This window comes from Lolium perenne, chromosome 4 (genome assembly GCF_019359855.2).
Source record: "Lolium perenne isolate Kyuss_39 chromosome 4, Kyuss_2.0, whole genome shotgun sequence".
In the NCBI taxonomy this organism is placed as follows: domain Eukaryota; kingdom Viridiplantae; phylum Streptophyta; class Magnoliopsida; order Poales; family Poaceae; genus Lolium; species Lolium perenne.
The window spans coordinates 124,173,213-124,198,560 of NC_067247.2; the positions used below are offsets into that span (position 1 = coordinate 124,173,213).

The 25,348-nt window shown below is 41.2% G+C and overlaps 1 protein-coding gene across 1 annotated transcript; it reads right to left on the reverse strand.

The window, feature by feature from the left end:
* Positions 1 to 414: 414 nt before the first annotated feature.
* On the reverse strand, positions 415 to 10,902 carry LOC127293816 (B3 domain-containing protein Os03g0619800). The gene is made up of 7 exons (XM_051323484.2): positions 10,658 to 10,902; positions 10,366 to 10,574; positions 9,163 to 9,604; positions 2,272 to 2,480; positions 1,773 to 2,112; positions 1,460 to 1,692; positions 415 to 808 (listed from the first exon to the last, which is right to left on the reverse strand). The coding sequence occupies exons 1-7, from the start codon at positions 10,890 to 10,892 to the stop codon at positions 539 to 541; spliced, it is 1,938 nt and encodes a 645-aa protein (XP_051179444.1). The 5' UTR covers positions 10,893 to 10,902; the 3' UTR covers positions 415 to 538.
* Positions 10,903 to 25,348: the final 14,446 nt, after the last annotated feature.

Here is a 25,348-nt window from a genome sequence, read left to right on the forward strand (position 1 = left end):
CGTTCCCATTTCAGTGGATACACTCATCTGTCACTGATGGAAAGTTCACCAATTTGCAATTAATCAGGTTTCCATCCTGAATTGATCCTGCGAATTTATTCCCATGAAGAGCACCTTCTCTTATGGAAGTTAATTATAAGCCCCGACATTCTCTCAAAGCACAAGAGAATAAATTTCAGGTAGTCAATGACCGAATCTGAGGGCTCAAAAAGGATGAAAGTATCATCCACATACTGTAAGTGGGAAACCATCCTGGGATGAGATGGGAGACCAGGCCAGTAATATGGCCAGCTCTGGCAGCGGAGTCCAGAATTGCCAAGAGCGCCTCCACCGCGAAGTCAAAGAGAAGGGGAGAGATAAAAAGGGTCCTTGTGCCAAAGCAGATAAAGAGGAGACGCCAAAATTATTGTCTAATTCGGTGAACGCCACTGAAAGTCCGAAATTTGATAACACCATTTGTACACATAGTTTGGTTTCAGATTACAAAACAGGCAAAAGAACCGACAAAGTAGCCATGGACAGAGCAGGTTCCCTCCAACTACGAACTAGCACTGCTTCTTGCTGGAATGATATGGACCTTCATGGTAAGCTCCCTCCTGTTCTTCTTCCGTTCAAACAGACAAATGTCACCGATCCGCAGACGGTTGCCACGTGCAAATTTGGACCAGCCTCCACTGAGAAACCACCTTCTACCATCGCGGTTCCGACTCGTCACCATCTTGGTTTCCCATGACTTGCCATTGCACTCGAGCACCAGCGTTTGGTTTTTGTGAGGAAGATGTCTAGCAGCATACCGCGAACCCAATACCTGATATTTTGCAGGCACAAACATTTTACAGTGACAGCCTAACAGGTCGAATAATTCAACCATAGACATATGTTAGAATGAAATCTTAGATTCGGTTGCTCTCAACAACAAAAATATCTTAGATTCTGAAACTGTAGCTAGGCTGTTTGGTTAACCAGAATTTCCTGGTTACCCACGTGTTTACAACAGCCGCTCTGTGGAATCTGGAGAAGACAAGGTATGCATGTTCTCGACAATTTTATGTTGCCCAGAGATAAGTATATCAGTGCTAAGAATAAAATTGCACTGGAGTTCTGGTTGCGGCCCAAAGTTCTGCTTAAACACTTCCAAGTTTTTATTTTGTCGTTGTCTGTGCAAAAACTGAATGGGGGTGAAGAGCTTGTTTACCTGGGTATCAGCTTTTAATGAAAGTGAACCAGGGTGTTTGTCCTGTGTCAATGACTAAAATAATATGCTTCACAATTTTGTATTAAGAACTGTACATGTTTTGAGGTTTGAATGCGTGGACTCCACAAAATTACCATTTCAAGAAAATATAACATTTCAATTTTGTAACTGCATATAAATTCAAGCTAAAAGTAGTTTCCTGGCAAGTACACGTCCAAGCATAACAGGTGAAGATAAAAAAAAACAAGGGAGTTTAAATCATACCATCATGTGGTGCCTAATGGCACCAATGTTGCTCTTTTTCATGATTGAAACGTAAATGGGAACTTCAGATTGGATCGCTTGGACTTTCGCTTGGACAATCTTCTTCTCAGATCGAGATAGACTGCTCTTGGATGGTAGAATGTAAGGAGGCTCCAAAAGACTACCAGAGTTTTCACTCTCTAGAGACTGATGAGAAACTACATGCATGTTACTTTCTGAGGAAACGTTTTCTCCTGCAGATAACGTTTGATCGTGAGTTGGAAATAATCTATAAAGTATCAGTTTTAAGTCTAGATATGTTTTTCTAAGGTACCATCAGAAAATTCCTCCTGAATATTATTCTTAGCTTGGCTTGAGCCAGCCCCTTGAACACCACCAACCCCAGCCATCGAACGAGTTGTTTCTCCGCGAAGTAGATGGACTGTAAACTTGGATCTTCTCCCACCTTTTGCTGCTACAAAGATACAAATGTCTCCCTCCTGCACACTGTTGTCACAGACAAAGTCTAACCAATGCCCTGTAAGCATGTACTCGCTTCTATCTTCTTTCATGTAGAATCTGGGATGCCATTTCTTGGTCTTGTACGGTCTCTGAAGAGTGACAGATGCACTTTTATGCGGAAAGTGTGCAATAGCATGTTCCTCGGAGATGATCTGATTACACAAGAGGCAAGATGTTCTGCTATTAATTTTTTTATATATAGATACTAGTAGTTTATAAGAACTTGCAGATATAGAATCAAAAATGGGCAGCTTAAAGTTCCTATTGAAAGCACAATGTTGAGGATTAACTAGAGAAAATCGTAAATTCACCAGTAGAGGACTTGGTAGTTGAACATCACGCTGAATCATGAGAGCAACAAATACAGCAGTTTCTGGTTGAATTGTCTGGATAAGTGCAGTCACTTTCTCATATTGTACTCCAGATAGGCAACTCCCAAGTGATAACGCATATCCAGGTCCTTGGGGTGCCCGATGATCCTCGGACTCAAAAGAATCGTCTTCTGAAGGACTGTCGTCTCCTGCACAAAAGTATAAAGGAAAAAATAACCTTAGCAATTTAAAGTTCAAGACATGTATGTGCTTGTAACCTAACAATAGAACCTGATTCTTGTTGAAATATTGGGCCCACTTTTAGTGGCCCAAATTAGATTTCAGTTTTTCCTATAAATCTCAAAGCCCACATAGTGGCAGCCTTGTGAGTTTGAGCCCAAGTTGGTGGCAGCTCACTAGGGAGTGGCAAGAGGTGGGAAGTTTAGTCCCACATGGAAAGTTGGGAGGAAGTTAGACCACCTTATAAGGTGGGTTGTTCCACCACTAGTAAGTGAGTGAGAATATGAGTGCTACACGCGCGCTCCTCCTCCTCCTCGCTCGTCTCGACTCGACACGACACGTCACGACGCGCGCCGCGCTCGTGGTGAGTGGATTGAGCCGAGACTTTCCTTACTTTTTGCAGCTCAGGAAAACGAACAGAGTCCTAGACGGACGCGTCGCAGTTAGTCGGTTCGGGTCGCTCCCGGATCGTGGGATATCTGTAACCGACTCGAAACGTTCGTGCGACGTGGGCGTGGCCCACGTTGCCTAGGGTTTCCCGAGCCTATATAATCTCCTGCCCGGCTACCGCAGAAAAATCATCCAATACACGAGTTAGAGTTTCCACCTCTCTCTGCTTGCGCCGCCATCGTAGCCTACTCCATCCCGCGAGCCGACGTGCATCGGCGAACGGGAGAGCAGGTCTCCGGAACCACTCGTCCTTGCGATCCTGTACGGGAGAGGGCGAATTAGGTTTTTGGGAAGCGCTCTGCGCGACTGCTCAAGTTGTCAACGCGATCCTGTACGGGAGAGCAGGTCTTCAACGCCATCTACTTCGACCCGTCTTCCCCGTCGTCAACAACGTTGTCATCAACAACGTTACTGCAGCGACATCATCTGCTACACCTCCACCGCCACCTCCACCAGATCGGTACGTGCGACATATCTCGATCTGTTTAGCGATGGATGTTGTACTGTTTGCTATGCTACTGTTCATGTTGATCACTACATCTAGTATGTTCGAGTTTCACATGTTAGTAGTTACTGTCGTCATGCTTAATATTCTGGAATTAATCATGGAAATTGTGCCTAATTATCCAACAATCCAAAAACCTAATTGTCGGCAATTTCCTGAGTTAACAATGGCTGGTTTTTCCGATGCACTGAGGCCGGATAAGTTTACCGGTGTGCACTTTAAGAGGTGGCAGTATAAGGCCATGCTCTGGCTTACTCATCTGAAAGTGTTCGAAGTTACTGATGGTTTACCTGAAGGAACTATATCTGACCAAGATCAGAACAAGTTCAAGGAAAACAATACTCTCTTTGTCGGATGCGTTCTGAGTATTCTTGCTGATCGTCTGTGTGATGTGTACATGCACATAACAGACGGTAAAGAGCTCTGGGAGGCACTGAATGCTAAGTTCGGTGCAACCGATGCAGGCAGTGAACTGTACATCATGGAGAACTTCCATGACATCAGGATGGTTAACAACCGTTCTGTAGTCGAACAAGCTCATGAGATACAGTGCATTGCGAAAGAGCTCGAACTCCTTAAGTGTGCCTTACCTGACAAGTTTGTGGCTGGATGCATCATCGCTAAGTTGCCCCCTTCATGGAGGAACTTTGCCACAACTCTCAAACACAAGAGACAGGAGATATCAGTTGAAAATCTGATAGCGTCTCTTGATGTTGAGGAGAAAGCTCGGGCTAAGGATAATGCGAGAAAGGAGAGGGTCAGTCTAGCGCCAACATGGTGCAGAAGAAACCCTACAGCAAGAACAAAGGGAATAACAAGCCCTCCTTCAATAAGCCTATGAAGACTACAACCTTCAAGAAGAAGAAGATGATAAACAAAGCAGATCTGAGCTGCTTTACCTGTGGAGAGGCTGGCCACTTTTCTAAGGACTGTCCAGAGAGGGCAGACCTCAAGAAAAAGGGGAGGCAAGTCAACACTGTGACCGCTAGCAATGCTGATGGGTACGGTAATCTCTTTACTGTTCTTTCGGTATTTCAATCTCCATGTTGGTGGATTGATACAGGTGCTAATGTTCATGTGTGTGCTGATATATCCATGTTCACTTCTTACCAGGTCGCCCGGGATTCTTCCGTCTTGATGGGGAATGGGTCACATGCTTCTGTTCGTGGTGTTGGCACGGTAGATCTGAAGTTCACTTCGGGGAAGATCGTGCAGCTGAGGAACGTGCAGCATGTCCCTACTATGAACAAGAATCTCGTTAGCGGCTCCCTTCTATGCAGAGATGGGTTTAAGGTTGTTTTAGAGTCGAATAAAGTAGTTGTTTCCAAGTTTGGACAATTTATTGGTAAAGGCTATGAGTGCGGAGGCTTGTTCCGCTTTTCGCTTTCTGATTTCAGTAATAAGTCTGTGAACCATATCTGTGGCAATGTTAGTGATGATACCAGTGTTTGGCATTCTCGTTTATGTCACATTAATTTTGGTTTAATGTCTCGGCTATCCAGTTTAAGTTTAATTCCGAATTTCACCATTGCCAAAGGTTCTAAGTGCCATAGTTGTGTGCAATCTAAGCAACCTCGGAAGCCTCACAAGGCGGCCGAGGAGAGAAACTTGGCACCTCTAGAACTCATACATTCTGATCTATGCGAGATGAATGGTGTGTTGACAAAAGGTGGAAAGAGATATTTCATGACATTGATTGATGATGCGACTAGATTTTGCTATGTTTATTTGTTGCGAACTAAAGATGAAGCTTTAGACTACTTTAAAATTTATAAGGCCGAAGTTGAAAATCAACTAGAGAGAAAGATCAAGCGTCTCAGGTCGGATCGTGGTGGTGAATATTTTCCTAAAATCTTTGATGAATTCTGTGAGGAACATGGTATTATTCATGAGAGGACGCCTCCCTATTCACCCCAATCAAACGGGGTTGCCGAGAGGAAAAACCGCACGCTGACTGACTTGGTGAATTCCATGTTAGCCACTGCTGGTTTATCAAAGGCATGGTGGGGGAGGCTTTGTTGACTTCATGTCATGTCCTGAATAGAGTTCCTAACAAGAATAAAGATAAAACCCCTTACGAGGAGTGGGCTGGGAGAAAACCATCACTTTCGTATTTGCGCACATGGGGATGTTTGGCGAAAGTCAATATTCCAATTACTAAGAAGCGCAAACTTGGACCAAAGACAGTGGATTGTATCTTTCTAGGTTATGCTCCGCGGAGTGTAGGATATAGATTTTTAGTAGTTCAATCCGAGGTACCTGATATGCATGTTGATACTATTATGGAATCTCGTGATGCAACATTTTTTGAGAATATGTTTCCTATGAAAGATATGCATAGCATTGCTAGAATTTCTACTGAGATAATTCCTGAGTCCAGTACATCTAATGAGTATTTTGAACAATCACATGAGAATGTTACTGAGAAGGATGACAATGAAGCTCCTAAACGGAGCAAGAGACGAAGGATTGAAAAATCCTTTGGTGATGATTTCATTGTGTACCTTGTGGATGATACTCCCACGTCCATTGCGAGAGGCATATGCATCTCAGGATGCAGATGACTGGAAAGAAGCTGTCCATAATGAGATGGACTCGATTCTTTCTAATGGAACTTGGGAGTTGTCAGAACGACCCCATGGATGCAAGCCTGTGGGCTGCAAATGGGTGTTCAAGAAGAAGCTAAGACCTGATGGTACTATTGAAAAGTACAAGGCGCGGCTTGTAGCGAAAGGCTACACACAGAGAGAAGGCGAAGATTACTTCGACACCTATTCACCTGTCGCTAGACTTACCACCATTCGAGTACTACTATCCATGGCTGCCTCCTATGGTCTTATCGTTCATCAAATGGATGTAAAGACAGCTTTCCTTAATGGAGAGTTGGAAGAGGAAATCTATATGGATCAGCCTGATGGGTTTGTAGTAAAAGGTGAAGAAAGAAAGGTGTGCAAGTTGTTGAAATCCTTATATGGCCTGAAACAAGCACCTAAGCAATGGCATGAGAAGTTTGATAGAACTTTAACTTCTGTAGGCTTTGTTGTCAATGAGGCTGACAAGTGTGTTTACTATCGCTATGGTGGGGGCGAAGGTGTTATACTATGTTTGTATGTGGATGATATTCTGATCTTTGGTACAAACATGAGAGTAATACACGAGGTCAAGTCTTTCTTGTCAAAGAGTTTTGATATGAAAGATCTGGGAGAAGCTGATGTGATTCTGAATATCAAGCTGATTAAGAACGAGAGTGGGATTACTCTAACGCAATCCCATTATGTTGAGAAGATCTTGAGCCGGTTCGGCTATATTGATAGCAAGCCTTCTTCAACACCTTATGATCCCAGTGTGACACTACGCAAGAACCGGAGGATTGCCATAGATCAATTGAGATATTCTCAGATCGTTGGCTCACTCATGTACTTAGCGAGCGCGACTAGACCCGACATCTCTTTTGCTGTTAGCAAGTTGAGTAGGTTCATGTCAAACCCGGTGCGATCATTGGCATGCACTTGATAGGGTCATGCGCTACCTATGTGGTACAATGAGTTATGGGATTCACTATTCAGGGACACCCAGCTGTGCTTGAAGGATATAGTGATTCAAATTGGATCTCGAGATGTAGCTGAGTACGCCACAAGTGGGTATGTATTTACCTTTGGAGGTGGCGCAGTATCATGGAGATCTTGCAAGCAAACCATATTGACGAGGTCAACTATGGAAGCAGAACTTACTGCTTTAGACACAACCACTGTTGAATCAGAATGGTTGCGTGAGCTCTTGATGGACTTGCCTGTGGTTGAAAAACCTGTTCCGGCAATCCTTTTGAATTGTGACAATCAAACTGTAATTGTCAAAGTGAACAATTCTAAGGATAACGCGAAGTCATCAAGACACGTCAAGAGACGTTTGAAGTCTGTCAGGAAATTGCGAAACTCCGGAGTAATAAGCTGTTACATATATTCAAGCAGAGACAAAAACCTGGCAGATCCCTTTACAAAGGGACTATCACGTAATGTGATAGAAAGTGCATCGAGGGAGATGGGTTTGAGACCCGTTGATGTTACGCCATAGTGGTAACCCAACCTTTGTGATCGGAGATCCCGTGAATTAGGACACAGGAAGAACAAACTAGTGGTTTAATTGAGGAGAGTATTATGTAACCCTCTCTATGTGAAGATGCACAACTCTCGATTGCTTTGTAAGGCAGGTTGGCAACAAGCCTTAATGTGTTTATGTTGGCTATTTTAGCAAAGATGCTGTCCTACAGAGCATTCTTGAAATAACACACCTATATGAGTCCGATTGTTAAACGTCGCAATCTATGAGATTTGGGTGATCTCTAGTAAACTCATGAAGAGACCACGAAGTATGACGCATATGCTTCACCCGCGGGGTAGGCTACTGGCAGCCATGTACTGGTCATGACTTTGAGTGAAACCCTGTTCACGCAAAACTTGCAATTCAAGGCTTAGTCCATTGTTCAAGTGTGAGTGGATGTAGCTTAAAGTTCTAGGCGGAAGTTCAACTTAACAGTCTCCGCTGAAACACTGGTATATAAACAAGCAGCGAGTATTGGTAAATCTCTAAATGGGGATTTGAGATCTGGTGGGGGATTGTTGAAATATTGGGCCCACTTTTAGTGGCCCAAATTAGATTTCAGTTTTTCCTATAAATCTCAAAGCCCACATAGTGGCAGCCTTGTGAGTTTGAGCCCAAGTTGGTGGCAGCTCACTAGGGAGTGGCAAGAGGTGGGAAGTTTAGTCCCACATGGAAAGTTGGGAGGAAGTTAGACCACCTTATAAGGTGGGTTGTTCCACCACTAGTAAGTGAGTGAGAATATGAGTGCTACACGCGCGCTCCTCCTCCTCCTCGCTCGCTCGTCTCGTCTCGACTCGACACGACACGTCACGTCACGACGCGCGCCGCGCTCGTGGTGAGTGGATTGAGCCTCGAGCCGAGACTTTCCTTACTTTTTGCAGCTCAGGAAAACGAACAGAGTCCTAGACGGACGCGTCGCAGTTAGTCGGTTCGGGTCGCTCCCGGATAACCGACTCGAAACGTTCGTGCGACGTGGGCGTGGCCCACGTTGCCTAGGGTTTCCCGAGCCTATATAATCTCCTGCCCGGCTACCGCAGAAAAATCATCCAATACACGAGTTAGAGTTTCCACCTCTCTCTGCTTGCGCCGCCATCGTAGCCTACTCCATCCCGCGAGCCGACGTGCATCGGCGAACGGGAGAGCAGGTCTCCGGAACCACTCGTCCTTGCGATCCTGTACGGGAGAGGGCGAATTAGGTTTTTGGGAAGCGCTCTGCGCGACTGCTCAAGTTCTTCATCACGGGTCGCCTTCCATCCAAGTCGGGCGGTGCTGCCTACCGTCGTCTTCAACGCCATCTACTTCGACCCGTCTTCCCCGTCGTCAACAACGTTGTCATCAACAACGTTACTGCAGCGACATCATCTGCTACACCTCCACCGCCACCTCCACCAGATCGGTACGTGCGACATATCTCGATCTGTTTAGCGATGGATGTTGTACTGTTTGCTATGCTACTGTTCATGTTGATCACTACATCTAGTATGTTCGAGTTTCACATGTTAGTAGTTACTGTCGTCATGCTTAATATTCTGGAATTAATCATGGAAATTGTGCCTAATTATCCAACAATTCTATCTCAAAATAAAACACAATATAACCTGATTCCTCAAGTGAAGTGGATTTTGCTGCAATTTTTCCAATATTTCGACGCCCCCTTGAACTACCCTTCTGACAGCTAGCATATGTATTTCTTCCTGAATGTTGTTTGGTAATATCATCAAAGCCTTTTGGTGTAATACCATGATTTGTGCCAATAGAATTTCTTCCAACAGGGTAATGATGACCGCTTGCTTCATGAAAGAGGTGGACTGTCACCATGAATCTTCTTGCATCAACATTTGTCACTGGTTGAAAGATGCAGATATCTCCCACACAAACACGATTATCACGAACAAACTTGCCCAAATAGAGGTTCCGTCCATTTCCATCAGGTCTGATGCGAAAATCGCATGACCAATCCTTACTTTTATCTGGCAGCTTAACTGTGATGGCTTGGGATTTGCATGGGAAGTATTTGATTGCGTAAGCTTTAAGTATTGCCTAATTAAAAAAGAGAGAACAACAGAATGTGAATAACATGTACTAGTATAAAAACAAAGCACCGAGAATCGTCGTTAACCCTTAATTAACTCAGTGCACTTGATTTCAACAGTCAAGACATACACTGTTAATTCTAATGCGCATATCAGTTTGAATATTAACCACAAGATTGCAATTCCTAAAAGAAGTATTAGAAGTCTCCCAGTATACACTGTTAATTAACTCAGTGCACTTGATTTCTCCCAGTATATATATTTTATCTTTGAGATGGTTGTGAAAACTAACCACAAGTTTGACCTTCCTAAACTTCTTTAAAGATTTTGCTAAATAGTATTAGAAGTCTAAAAGAATGTGCAATCAAAACAAACAAGCTACCAACAAAAGTAATACTACTACTAGAATTAATGAAAATGATTACACTGAAGTTCCAACAAAAAATTATCCCGAACTACATATTGGCTACATTTCATTTCTACATACTGAATGGTACATGAACATACCAATGTAGGGGCGGATTAAATTTAAAATAATTCGTGTGTGGTAGATATCTGATGGAGGAACAATGAAATAAGTATTCACATGTGGACTTTTGCTACAAGCCTTTTCCAATTATATGTTTGACGAATTTGGTAGTATTATAAAATATATTCATGAAAAATAAGCACAACAAACATACAATTCTGCCCAAATTTGCAGACCATTTTGCTAGTTGAAAGTCGAAAAACAGCTGCAAGTAATCCAAACGAACTAAGTTAACATACCAGATCAGGATATTGGTTCACATTGGTCTTATTCATTATTACTACAAGCACAGGGATTGTAGGTTGAATTTTCCGGACAAATGCGTCTATTTTCTCCACCTGTACTTTTGTAAGATTGTATTTCCGTTGGAAGACATAATCCATCTTTTTTTGGCGCTGTGGGACATAATCTTCCGGTTCCAGAGACTCATCTTCAGATGAATCGTGTCCTGATGTAAAAGTGTCCGAGAAGTAAGAGAACATGCAGTTAAGGGTAACTAAAATCTTGAGAAAGAGGTACACGTGTACTAACCTGAGAACTGCTCGGATGGAGAAGATATTGGGGCCCTCTCTCTCTGTACTTGCTTTCCACGACGGTTTGAGCTACCGCTTCGGCATTCATCTGACCCTTCTCTCTCAGTGGGATAATCACCTGAACTGCTTGAACTACCGGCATAACTAGTGATTTGTTTTTTAACCTTAGAAGCACTTTTCATCTGCCTGACGAACTTCCTGCTCTTGCAGCGCTCGTCTGGTGGGTTTCTCATCTCGCGCGGATCCGCTCTGCAAAATGGCAGGGTTCAGGAGATCAAGAAAGAAACACAAATTAAACTAACATGTAGCATCGCTCGTCCAGTAATATGACTTGCTGCAACAAGAAATCTTGCGTCCCGAAAGAGAACCTAAAGAGTATCCTTTCTCGAAGGGCAAACATTTCTCTGTTTAGAAAAAGACAGGCAAAAAGAGAAACACTACAAAACTGGTGCTTCCTAATTTATAAACAGAAAATAAATCAAAGGTAGATCGAAAGGATTTGTGAGCAGGTGTAGAAGCAAGACACATAAATGACTATAACTCACATAAAAGGAGAAAAGAGGGCAGAGGAACCTTACTTCGTCTTGGTGCTGCAAGGAGATGGAACACGAACAACCAAGAACAAGGAGTGGTTATTTATGAAGGGAGCTGCAACCCAAAGGTCTTAATGAAACGTGCAGACTCAACATTAATTCTTACTCCTACCTCCTTTCTGCTTACAAATTTATTGGATGGAGACATTGGCACCACGTATACTAGATAATGCACCGCGTGTTGCTACCGGCGATCCATCCCGCGTCCGCGCGTCCGGATGGGTTCAACCGGACAAAAACCCGGCCCAGCGAGTGGACCCATCCCTAAAACGGATGGCCGCGGCGTCCGGGACGACCCAAAGCCGGCTCAAATATGGGCCGCCTTTGCGTGGCCGTGGACGCCGATTGCTGGCCGCTCGCGTCCTCCCCTTGTCCTCCCCTGGCCCGCGTGTCATAGGTGTTGGAGATATGCCCAAGAGGCAATAATAAATTAGTTATTGTTATATCTTGGTGTTCATGATAAATGTTTACATCCCATGCTATAATTGTATTAACCGAAACATTGATACATGTGTGTTATGTAAACAACAAGGAGTCCCTAGTAAGCCTCTTGTATAACTAGCTTGTTGATTAACAGATGATCATGGTTTCGTGATCATGAACATTGGATGTTGTTAATAACAAGGTTATGTCATTGGGTGAATGATATAATGGACATACACCCAAATAAGCGTAGCATGTGATCAAGTCATTAAGTTCAACTTGCTATAAGCTTTCGATACATAGTTACCTAGTCCTTCGACCATGAGATCATGTAAATCACTTACACCGGAAGGGTACTTTGATTACATCAAACGTCATTGCGTAAATGGGTGGTTATAAAGATGGGATTAAGTATTCGGAAAGTATGAGTTGAGGTATATGGATCAATAGTGGGATTTGTCCATCCTGATGACGGATAGATATACTCTGGGCCCTCTCGGTGGAATGTCGTCTGATTAGCTTGCAAGCATATGATTGGATCATAAGAGATGACATACCACGGTACGAGTAAAGAGTACTTGTCGGTAACGAGGTTGAACAAGGTATGGAGATACCGATGATCGAACCTCGGACAAGTAAAATATCGCGTGACAAAGGGAATCGGCATCGTATGTAAATGGCTCAATCGATCACTAAGTCATCGTTGAATATGTGGGAGCCATTATGGATCTCCAGATCCCGCTATTGGTTATTGGCTCGGAGAGGAGTCTCGACCATGTCTGCATAGTTCGCGAACCGTAGGGTGACGCGCTTAAGGTTCGATGTCGCATAAGTAGATTCGGAATATGAGATGGAGACCGAAGTTTGTTCGGAGTCTCGGATGGGATCCGGGGCATCACGAGGAGGTCCGGAATGGTCCGGAGAATAAGATTCATATATGGGAAGTCATTTTCAGGGTTACCGGAAAAGTTCAGGATTTTTCGGTATTGTACCGAAGGTTCTAGAAGGTTCCGGAGGGTACCATAGTAGGGCCCACCTATCCCAGACGACCAACATGGACCAGAGGGGTCACATAGGCCCACATGGTCCATGGACACCAGCCCCCCAAGGCCCATGTGGCTGTACCAAGTGGATAAGATCAAATCCCTTGAAGATAGGGACTTAACTTGGGGGGAAGTTCCCCCCCTTGTTTTGGCCGACCCAAAGGCTTGGAGGAGGGGCCAAGGCAGCCCCCCCACGCCTATATAAGAGGGAGGGGAGGGATGGGGCGTAGGAAATCATCCCCCCAAGCCCTAGCCGCCCCTCTCTCCCTCCTCCTTCTTCCTGCGCAGGCTTGGCGAAGCCCTGCAGGAATTTCTCCTCCACCTCCACCACCACGCCGTCGTGCTGCTGGGATTCCGAGGGGATCTACCACACCTCCGCTGCCCGCTGGAACGGGGAGAGGATGGGCTTCATCGACACCGTACGCGTGACCGAGTACGGAAGTACTGCCGGATTGCAGCACCGGGGACGATCGTCTACACCAACAACAAGATCTAATCTCGTAGGCTTTGGAAATCTTCGAGGGTTAGTCTCATATCAATCTCGTTGCTTCGATCTTGTAGATTAGATCTTGGGTGTTCCATAGATTAGATCTTGGATTTATTCGTCTTGCGGTAGGAAATTTTTTTTTTCTATGCTACGAACCCCATCAGTGGTATCAGAGCCATGTCTATGCATAGATCGGTTGTACGAGTAGAACACAATGGTTTTGTGGGCGTTGATGCTTTTGTCGCTTTAGTTTGTGTACTTTGCATCTTGCGGGATGGTGGGATGAAGCGGCCCGGGCTAACTTTACATGACCGCGTCTCATGAGACTTGCTCCACGCTTGACATGCAACTTGTATTGCATAAGTGGCTTTGCGGGTGTCTGTCTCTCCCACCATAGTGAAGATTCCAATTTGCACTTTCTATTGTCAACGCTAGTATCACCGTTGTGGTTCATGTTCGTAGGTAGATTGGATCTTACTCGAAAACCCTAAACCACGTAAAATATGCAAACCAAATTAGAGGCGTCTAACTTGTTTTTGCAGGTTTGGTGATGTGATATGGCCATGATGTGATGATGATTATATTTGATGTATGAGATATTCATTATTGTATTATGGCAACCGGCAGGAGCCTAATGGTTGTCTTTAAATTTGTTAAGACCTGCGTGTCTATTCATCATGTAATAGCTTTATTTCAAATAGTTGTTATAGTAGCCATTAGTGATGGACAACCATGAAGCGGCGACATGGACCTTGGTGCAATGCTGGTGATGATGGAGATCATGATCATGTGCTTTGGAGATGGAGATCAAAAGCACAAGAAGAAAGGCCATATCATATCACATATTATGAATTGCATGTGATGTTAATCCTTTATGCATCTTATCTTGCTTAGATCGCGACAGTAGCATTATAAGATGATCCCTCACATTAATATCAAGATAATAAAGTGTTCTCCCCTCGTATGCACCGTTGCTACAGTTCGTCATTTTGAAGCATCTCGTGATGATCGGATGTGATAGATTCTACGTTCACATACAACGGGTGTAAGCCATGTTTGCACACGCGGAATACTTGGGTTTGCTTGGCGAGCCTAGCATGTACAGACATGGCCTTGGGACACAGGAAACCGAAAGGTTGAACATGAGTCATATGGATGATATGATCAACATGTTGATGTTCACCATTGAAGCTACATCATCTCACGTGATGATCGGATTTGGTGTAGTGGATTTGGATCGTGTACCACTTAACAACCATGAGGGATGTTGTATTGAGTGGGAGTTCATTAGTAATTAGATTAAAACATGAACTAATTATCATGAACATAGTCCGAATAGTATTTTGAATTAAAAGTTTGTAGAATTGGCATCCGTTTTCTACCATGCGCTAGTCTTGTAATTGAGATAGAAATAATGTTAAGTCTGACAAGTAACTTTACGGACTGGTACCGTATTGTTAAAGAATCAAGATATGATTAAGTCCTAATGCAAACTTTTAGTAAACCTCACATTGATGATTCAAAGAGCAATGGTTTCAATTAGTACCAAATCATCTTGTCTCCGTGAAACTTGAAGTTCAAATCCGTTTGAAAAGTAAGGAGCTGTAAATTTTGTTTTCAGAAACAAGCAAGGTATGAGATATGTGTGATATCTAAGACCCTATTGGAAGATGATAGAATATAATCTAGTGAGACTACATAAACTCATAAGTTTTATGGGAATGTACGAAGGTTGAAGACGCTAGGCGTCCCGATCCTCCAACTAGTTGGGCACTAACGATATTCGCATATCCATTTAAGTGATCGTCCTTAGTATGCACCGTTGCTAAGACTCGTCGTTTCGAAGCATCACGTGATGATCGGGTGTTATAGATTCTACGTGTGCATACAACGATTACAAGCCAGATTTGCACATGCGAATACTAAGGTTAAACTTTACGAGCCTAGCAGGTACAGACATGGTCTCGGAAAGTCGTCATGATTTGATGGATAAAATTATGAGTGAAATTGTTCATCACATTAAAAGGTTACTAATAGTGAAATCTAGAACACTTGTCATGTGATGACCAACTTCAAAGTTAGAACCTCGAGGTTATTGGTATTTGACCAATGGACCTAAAAGTTATTGAAGGTGAAGTGTTTTCTGAGAATGGGGAAAGCTAAAAGAGAAACCACAAAAGATATTTTGGCAGAAAGAAAGAAAAAAGACTAGAAAGTCTAGCTCAGGTGTATATAGATGATATACATGTTGTGGATGTATTCCTTGTTTGGTCACATAATAAAATTCTTGGGTATTTGTACCAGATTGGTTGGTATGAGATGTCATACAATACAACGCAATACAAGAATACGATGGCCTAAGTGACTGATAAGGAATATGGTAATAATGCACGTCTGGAACATAATAAAGTGTTATTATGTTTGTCGTTGGCATTCTACCTAGCCCTTAGAATTTATAATAAAGAACTTAATAAATTGTTATTTTGCTCTGGTCAAATGAAAACAATGAGTTGTTCAAATTATGACACTGCTCCATGTACGATGGATAAGTTATTATAAATCTTAATGGTGAAACACACATACATAACACTGACGCTAAAATGCCATAAGGCAAATGATTTGAATTCCACTCATTAGTGGAACCGCCATTTAGGTCATGTTAGAAAGGAACGCATGAAGGAACTCCATGCAAATGGATTTTTGGAGTCATTTGATTTTTGAATCGTTTGGCGCTTGCAAATCTTTTCTAAAGAGAATGACTAAATACCGTTCATAGGCCAAGAGTTGAACGGGCAACTAACTTAGTGGAAACATACATGATGATATATGTGCTTCACTGGGAATAGTTGTGTGCGGGAGATTCTTCTACTTCATGAAAACTTCCAACAATGACTTGAGTATATATATGTGGATATATTCGATAAGGAAGAAGTTTGAAACATTTTGAATGGATTCAAATAAATTTCAGCATGAAGTGGAAATCATCGTAATAGAAAAGTCAAATATCTATGATTGGATCATAGTGAAAATATTTGAATTACGAGTTTTATCAAACATCTAAGAGAGTTATGAAGTTGTTCTACAACTCACGTTTCTTGGAGTATCATAGTGATGATGAAGTATCCGAGATACGTATCCAAACCTTGTTGGATCAAAGATGAGATAAAATATTGATGCCATTATATTTTTGTGGATTATGCTTTAGAGACTTCCGCTTTTACACTGAATAGAGCATCATCATGATCCGTTGAAATGACAACATACAAGTTATGGCATGGGTATAAACCCTAATAGTCCTTTCTTAAAATTTTGGTATAAGTAAATAAGTTTACAACCAAAACCGGATGAATGTCTTTGTTGGTTATCCCAAGAGAATGGATTGGGAATTTTTTCCACTATGAAGTAAAAGACAAAAGTGTTTGTTAATGTTACTTGCTTATTTCCAAGAAATTGTTTTCTAGCAAAGTATTTGAGTGGGAGGACAATGGAACTTGATAAGGTTTATGAACCTGAGCATGATGATCAGAGTAGCGCAGCATCGGAAATGGTTCCGGAAGCGGCCACGAAGATCATAGCTCCCATGTCTACACAGAGTTATAGTCATGGAGATCGAAGTACTTATTGAACCTTGTAGGTATGGTTTACTTTGTGATCAAATAAATGATTTGTGGACAAAGGATTGATTTTGAACAATGATAAACCAACTGCAAACAAAGAAGTTATGATGGGCCCTGACTCCGTTAAAATGGCTATGTGCCATGAAATCCAAGATAGATGAATACTTTTTGAAAGTAAATGGATCTATAAAATAGATGGACTTGGATGGAATATCCTTAAAGAAACTTGACTTATAGAAAAGTTGTTTACGACAAAGTTCAAAGAGTTGACTATGATAAGATTAGATCTTCTGTGGCAATGCTTATAGTCTATGTGGATTATTCTAGTAATCGCTACATATTTATTTTATGAGATATGATAGTAGGATGGCAGAAATACATTCCTTACCAGAAGTGTGTATGAAGGATGTATACTAGATACAACCAAGAGTTTTGCTGGTCCGTGGAATACTAGATAGGTATACAAACTTCAATTGGATGAAGTGAGTATCACGGAGTTGGATTTCTAGTCAAAGAGTTTTTGATTTCATGAGAAACGATGAAGATGCTTGCATTTGCAAGAAATTAAGTGGGAGCGCTGAGACATATTTATAATACTTTATGTAGATGACATATAGTTGGTTATAAATGATGTAATTATATACTTGATTAAAAGGTTTCATTGAGAATTAATTTCAATGAAAGGATATGGACTGAAACATATTTAGTGTCAAGATCTATGAAGATAGATTGAAACACATAATAAGTTTAAGTCGAAGTACATAGAATGAATATTGAAGTAGTTCAATATAAAAATATTAAGAAGGTGTTCTTTTCCATGTGAAGGTTTAACAAGACTTGAGTGTATTTGACACTCGATGAGTAAAAACACATGAGTGATTTTAGATCACGAATAATATGTACAAACTCAGATGTCCTGTGCTCTAAAGTGTTACGAGCATATACCAGAATGATTCATGTAATGATCATTGGACAACAGTAAGAATATCCCTGAGTGCTTTAGAAGAACCAAGGATATATTTTTATATGGGTAATGACAAACAAATCGATGTAAAGTGTTGCACCGATATTAGTTTGGTCACATATAAAAGTAAAATTTCAATCTCAATTAGGCTAAGTGTTATTTAAAAGGGTAGCACAATGAGCTAGAATATGTCTATGCTAGATTTAGATGAGTTCTAAATGTTGTGATGGATTCTACAAACAAAGGCAGAGTATGACATTGTTTTGACAATGACTGAGGATGTTTAAGTCGAGGAGTTCTTTGAGAACTTGGTGTAGTTCCGATAGTGTCAGAACTTTGAAGCTATATTGTGTGTGGCAATATTAGTGACATATTTCAGACCACGGAATTAAGGTTCCACCAGAGGACTAAGCATAGATGCCGACTCATTTGGAAAATGAGTGATGCGTTGAGACGCAAATGAATTGCAAAATACATACGTTTCTGAGCATGTCAGATCCGTTGACTAAAACCTCTCCCGTGAGCAAAACATGATAAGCACAAGAAGGCCAAGGTGTTATATCTTTATAAATGTAAACTAGATTATTGACTCTAGTGTAAGTGGGAGACTGTTGGAGATATGCCCAAGAGGCAATAATAAATTAGTTATTGTTATATCTTGGTGTTCATGATAAATGTTTACATCCCATGCTATAATTGTATTAACCGAAACATTGATACATGTGTGTTATGTAAACAACAAGGAGTCCCTAGTAAGCTTCTTGTATAACTAGCTTGTTGATTAACAGATGATCATGGTTTCGTGATCATGAACATTGGATGTTTTTAATAACAAGGTTATGTCATTGGGTGAATGATATAATGGACATACACCCAAATAAGCGTAGCATGTGATCAAGTCATTAAGTTCAACTTGCTATAAGCTTTCGATACATAGTTACCTAGTCCTTCGACCATGAGATCATGTAAATCACTTACACCGGAAGGGTACTTTGATTACATCAAACGCCATTGCGTAAATGGGTGGTTATAAACATGGGATTAAGTATTCGGAAAGTATGAGTTGAGGCATATGGATCAATAGTGGGATTTGTCCATCCTGATGACAGATAGATATACTCTGGGCCCTCTCGGTGGAATGTCATCTGATTAGCTTGCAAGCATATGATTGGATCATAAGAGATGACATACCACGGTACGAGTAAAGAGTACTTGTCGGTAACGAGGTTGAACAAGGTATGGAGATACCGATGATCGAACCTCGGACAAGTAAAATATCGCGTGACAAAGGGAATCGGCATCGTATGTAAATGGTTCAATCGATCACTAAGTCATCGTTGAATATGTGGGAGCCATTATGGATCTCCAGATCCGGCTATTGGTTATTGGCTCGGAGAGGAGTCTCGACCATGTCTGCATAGTTCGCGAACCGTAGGGTGACGCGCTTAAGGTTCGATGTCGCATAAGTAGATTCGGAATATGAGATGGAGACCGAAGTTTGTTTGGAGTCTCGTATGGGATCCGGGGCATCACGAGGAGGTCCGGAGAATAAGATTCATATATGGGAAATCATTTTCAGGGTTACCGGAAAAGTTCAGGATTTTTCGGTATTGTACCGAAGGTTCTAGAAGGTTCCGGAGGGTACCATAGTGGGGCCCACCTATCCCGGACGACCAACATGGACCGGAGGGGTCGCATAGGCCCACATGGGCCATGCACACCAGCCCCCCAAGGCCCATGTGGCTGTACCAAGTGGATAAGATCAAATCCCTTGAAAATAGGGACTTAACTTGGGGGGAAGTTCCCCCCCTTGTTTTGGCCGACCCAAAGGCTTGGAGGAGGGGCCAAGGCACCCCCCCCCCCACGCCTATATAAGAGGGAGGGGAGGGATGGGGCGTAGGAAATCATCCCCCCAAGCCCTAGCCGCCCCTCTCTCCCTCCTCCTTCTTCCTGCGCAGGCTTGGCGAAGCCCTGCAGGAATTTCTCCTCCACCTCCACCACCACGCCGTCGTGCTGCTGGGATTCCGAGGGGATCTACCACACCTCCGCTGCCCGCTGGAACGGGGAGAGGATGGGCTTCATCGACACCGTACGCGCGACCAAGTACGGAAGTGCTGCCGGATTGCAGCACCGGGGACGATCGTCTACACCAACAACAAGATCTAATCTCGTAGGCTTTGGAAATCTTCGAGGGTTAGTCTCATATCAATCTCGTTGCTTTGATCTTGTAGATTATATCTTGGGTGTTCCATAGATTAGACCTTGGATTTATTCGTCTTGTGGTAGGAAAATTTTTGTTTTCTATGCTACGAACCCCATCAGTGGTATCAGAGCCATGTCTATGCATAGATCGGTTGCACGAGTAGAACACAATGGTTTTGTGGGCGTTGATGCTTTTGTTGCTTTAGTTTGTGTACTTTGCATCTTGCGGGATGGTGGGATGAAGCGGCCCGGGCTAACTTTACATGACCGCGTCTCATGAGACTTGCTCCACGCTTGACATGCAACTTGTATTGCATAAGTGGCTTTGCGGGTGTCTGTCTCTCCCACCATAGTGAAGATTCCAATTTGCACTTTCTATTGTCAACGCTAGTATCACCGTTGTGGTTCATGTTCGTAGATAGATTGGATCTTACTCGAAAACCCTAAACCATGTAAAATATGCAAACCAAATTAGAGGCATCTAACTTGTTTTTGCAGGTTTGGTGATGTGATATGACCATGATGTGATGATGATTATATTTGATGTATGAGATGTTCATTATTGTATTATGGCAACCAGCAGGAGCCTAATGGTTGTCTTTAAATTTGTTAAGACCTGCGTGTCTATTCATCATGTAATAGCTTTATTTCAAGTAGTTGTTATAGTAGCCATTAGTGATGGACAACCATGAAGCGGCGCCATGGACCTTGGTGCAATGCTGGTGATGATGGAGATCATGATCATGTGCTTTGGAGATGGAGATCAAAAGCACAAGAAGAAAGGCCATATCATATCACATATTATGAATTGCATGTGACGTTAATCCTTTATGCATCTTATCTTGCTTAGATCGCGACAGTAGCATTATAAGATGATCCCTCACATTAATATCAAGATAATAAAGTGTTCTCCTCGCGTATGCACCGTTGCTACAGTTCGTCATTTTGAAGCATCTCGTGATGATCGGATGTGATAGATTCTACGTTCACATACAACGGGTGTAAGCCATGTTTGCACACGCGGAATACTTGGGTTTGCTTGGCGAGCCTAGCATGTACAGACATGGCCTTGGGACACAGGAAACCGAAAGGTTGAACATGAGTCATATGGATGATATGATCAACATGTTGATGTTCACCATTGAAGCTACATCATCTCACGTGATGATCGGTTTTGGTGTAGTGGATTTGGATCGTGTACCACTTAACAACCATGAGGGATGTTGTATTGAATGGAAGTTCATTAGTAATTAGATTAAAACATGAACTAATTATCATGAACATAGTCCGAATAGTATTTTGAATTAAAAGTTTGTAGAATTGGCATCCGTTTTCTACCATGCGCTAGTCTTGTAATTGAGATAGAAATAATGTTAAGTCTGACAAGTAACTTTACGGACTGGTACCGTATTGTTAAAGAATCAAGATATGATTAAGTCCTAATGCAAACTTTTAGTAAACCTCACATTGATGATTCAAAGAGCAATGGTTTCAATTAGTACCAAATCATCTTGTCTCCGTGAAACTTGAAGTTCAAATCCGTTTGAAAAGTAAGGAGCTGTAAATTTTGTTTTCAGAAACAAGCAAGGTATGAGATATGTGTGATATCTAAGACCCTATTGGAAGATGATAGAATATAATCTAGTGAGACTACATAAACTCATAAGTTTTATGGGAATGTACGAAGGTTGAAGACGCTAGGCGTCCCGATCCTCCAACTAGTTGGGCACTAACGATATTCGCATATCCATTTAAGTGATCGTCCTTAGTATGCACCGTTGCTAAGACTCGTCGTTTCGAAGCATCACGTGATGATCGGGTGTTATAGATTCTACGTGTGCATACAACGATTACAAGCCAGATTTGCACATGCGAATACTAAGGTTAAACTTTACGAGCCTAGCAGGTACAGACATGGTCTCGGAAAGTCGTCATGATTTGATGGATAAAATTATGAGTGAAATTGTTCATCACATTAAAAGGTTACTAATAGTGAAATCTAGAACACTTGTCATGTGATGACCAACTTCAAAGTTAGAACCTCGAGGTTATTGGTATTTGACCAATGGACCTAAAAGTTATTGAAGGTGAAGTGTTTTCTGAGAATGGGGAAAGCTAAAAGAGAAACCACAAAAGATATTTTGGCAGAAAGAAAGAAAAAAGACTAGAAAGTCTAGCTCAGGTGTATATAGATGATATACATGTTGTGGATGTATTCCTTGTTTGGTCACATAATAAAATTCTTGGGTATTTGTACCAGATTGGTTGGTATGAGATGTCATACAATACAACGCAATACAAGAATACGATGGCCTAAGTGACTGATAAGGAATATGGTAATAATGCACGTCTGGAACATAATAAAGTGTTATTATGTTTGTCGTTGGCATTCTACCTAGCCCTTAGAATTTATAATAAAGAACTTAATAAATTGTTATTTTGCTCTGGTCAAATGAAAACAATGAGTTGTTCAAATTATGACACTGCTCCATGTACGATGGATAAGTTATTATAAATCTTAATGGTGAAACACACATACATAACACTGACGCTAAAATGCCATAAGGCAAATGATTTGAATTCCACTCATTAGTGGAACCGCCATTTAGGTCATGTTAGAAAGGAACGCATGAAGGAACTCCATGCAAATGGATTTTTGGAGTCATTTGATTTTTGAATCGTTTGGCGCTTGCAAATCTTTTCTAAAGAGAATGACTAAATACCGTTCGTAGGCCAAGAGTTGAACGGGCAACTAACTTAGTGGAAACATACATGATGATATATGTGCTTCACTGGGAATAGTTGTGTGCGGGAGATTCTTCTACTTCATGAAAATTTCCAACAATGACTTGAGTATATATATGTGGATATATTCGATAAGGAAGAAGTTTGAAACATTTTGAATGGATTCAAATAAATTTCAGCATGAAGTGGAAATCATCGTAATAGAAAAGTCAAATATCTATGATTGGATCATAGTGAAAATATTTGAATTACAAGTTTTATCAAACATCTAAGAGAGTTATGAAGTTGTTCTACAACTCACATTTCTTGGAGTATCATAGTGATGACGAAGTATCCGAGATACGTATCCAAACCTTGTTGGATCAAAGATGAGATAAAATATTGATGCCATTATATTTTTGTGGATTATGCTTTAGAGACTTCCGCTTTTACACTGAATAGAGCATCATCATGATCCGTTGAAATGACAACATACAAGTTATGGCATGGGTATAAACCCTAATAGTCCTTTCTTAAAATTTTGGTATAAGTAAATAAGTTTACAACCAAAACCGGATGAATGTCTTTGTTGGTTATCCCAAGAGAATGGATTGGGAATTCTTCCCACTATGAAGTAAAAGACAAAAGTGTTTGTTAATGTTACTTGCTTATTTCCAAGAAATTGTTTTCTAGCAAAGTATTTGAGTGGGAGGACAATGGAACTTGATAAGGTTTATGAACCTGAGCATGATGATCAGAGTAGCGCAGCATCGGAAATGGTTCCGGAAGCGGCCACGAAGATCATAGCTCCCATGTCTACACAGAGTTATAGTCATGGAGATCGAAGTACTTATTGAACCTTGTAGGTATGGTTTACTTTGTGATCAAATAAATGATTTGTGGACAAAGGATTGATTTTGAACAATGATAAACCAACTGCAAACAAAGAAGTTATGATGGGCCATGAGTCCGTTAAAATGGCTATGTGCCATGAAATCCAAGATAGATGAATACTTTTTGAAAGTAAATGGATCTATAAAATAGATGGACTTCGATGGAATATCCTTAAAGAAACTTGACTTATAGAAAAGTTGTTTATGACAAAGTTCAAAGAGTTGACTACGATAAGATTAGATCTTCCGTGGCAATGCTTATAGTCTATGTGGATTATTCTAGTAATCGCTACATATTTCTTTTATGAGATATGATAGTAGGATGGCATAAATACATTCCTTACCAGAAGTGTGTATGAAGGATGTATACTAGATACAACCAAGAGTTTTGCTGGTCCGTGGAATACTAGATAGGTATACAAACTTCAATTGGATGAAGTGAGTATCACGGAGTTGGATTTCTAGTCAAAGAGTTTTTGATTTCATGAGAAACGATGAAGATGCTTGCATTTGCAAGAAATTAAGTGGGAGCGCTGAGACATATTTATAATACTTTATGTAGATGACATATAGTTGGTTATAAATGATGTAATTATATACTTGATTAAAAGGTTTCATTGAGAATTAATTTCAATGAAAGGATATGGACTGAAACATATTTAGTGTCAAGATCTATGAAGATAGATTGAAACACATAATAAGTTTAAGTCGAAGTACATAGAATGAATATTGAAGTAGTTCAATATAAAAATATTAAGAAGGTGTTCTTTTCCATGTGAAGGTTTAACAAGACTTGAATGTATTTGACACTCGATGAGTAAAAACACATGAGTGATTTTAGATCACGAATAATATGTACAAACTCAGATGTCCTGTGCTCTAAAGTGTTACGAGCATATACCAGAATGATTCATGTAATGATCATTGGACAACAGTAAGAATATCCCTGAGTGCTTTAGAAGAACCTAGGATATATATATTTTTATATGGGTAATGACAAACAAATCGCTGTAAAGTGTTGCACCGATATTAGTTTGGTCACATATAAAAGTAAAATTTCAATCTCAATTAGGCTAAGTGTTATTTAAAAGGGTAGCACAATGAGCTAGAATATGTCTATGCTAGATTTAGATGAGTTCTAAATGTTGTGATGGATTCTACAAACAAAGGCAGAGTATGACATTGTTTTGACAATGACTGAGGATGTTTAAGTCGAGGAGTTCTTTGAGAACTTGGTGTAGTTCCGATAGTGTCAGAACTTTGAAGCTATATTGTGTGTGGCAATATTAGTGACATATTTCAGACCACGGAATTAAGGTTCCACCAGAGGACTAAGCATAGATGCCGACTCATTTGGAAAATGAGTGATGCGTTGAGACGCAAATGAATTGCAAAATACATACGTTTCTGAGCATGTCAGATCTGTTGACTAAAACCTCTCCCGTGAGCAAAACATGATAAGCACAAGAAGGCCAAGGTGTTATATCTTTATAAATGTAAACTAGATTATTGACTCTAGTGCAAGTGGGAGACTGTTGGAGATATGCCCAAGAGGCAATAATAAATTAGTTATTGTTATATCTTGGTGTTCATGATAAATGTTTACATCCCATGCTATAATTGTATTAACCGAAACATTGATACATGTGTGTTATGTAAACAACAAGGAGTCCCTAGTAAGCTTCTTGTATAACTAGCTTGTTGATTAACAGATGATCATGGTTTCGTGATCATGAACATTGG

Bases quoted from the DNA above. Each gene is read 5' to 3' on its own strand.
- LOC127293816 (XM_051323484.2), bottom strand. From the start codon at position 10,892: ATGAGAAACCCACCAGACGAGCGCTGCAAGAGCAGGAAGTTCGTCAGG. The intron at 2,481-9,162 runs GTTATATTGTGT...ACTTTTGTGCAG, and splicing joins CACTTCACTTGAGGAATCAG to GAGACGACAGTCCTTCAGAA. The intron at 1,693-1,772 runs GTACCTTAGAAA...CGTTATCTGCAG, and splicing joins TCAGGAGGAATTTTCTGATG to GAGAAAACGTTTCCTCAGAA.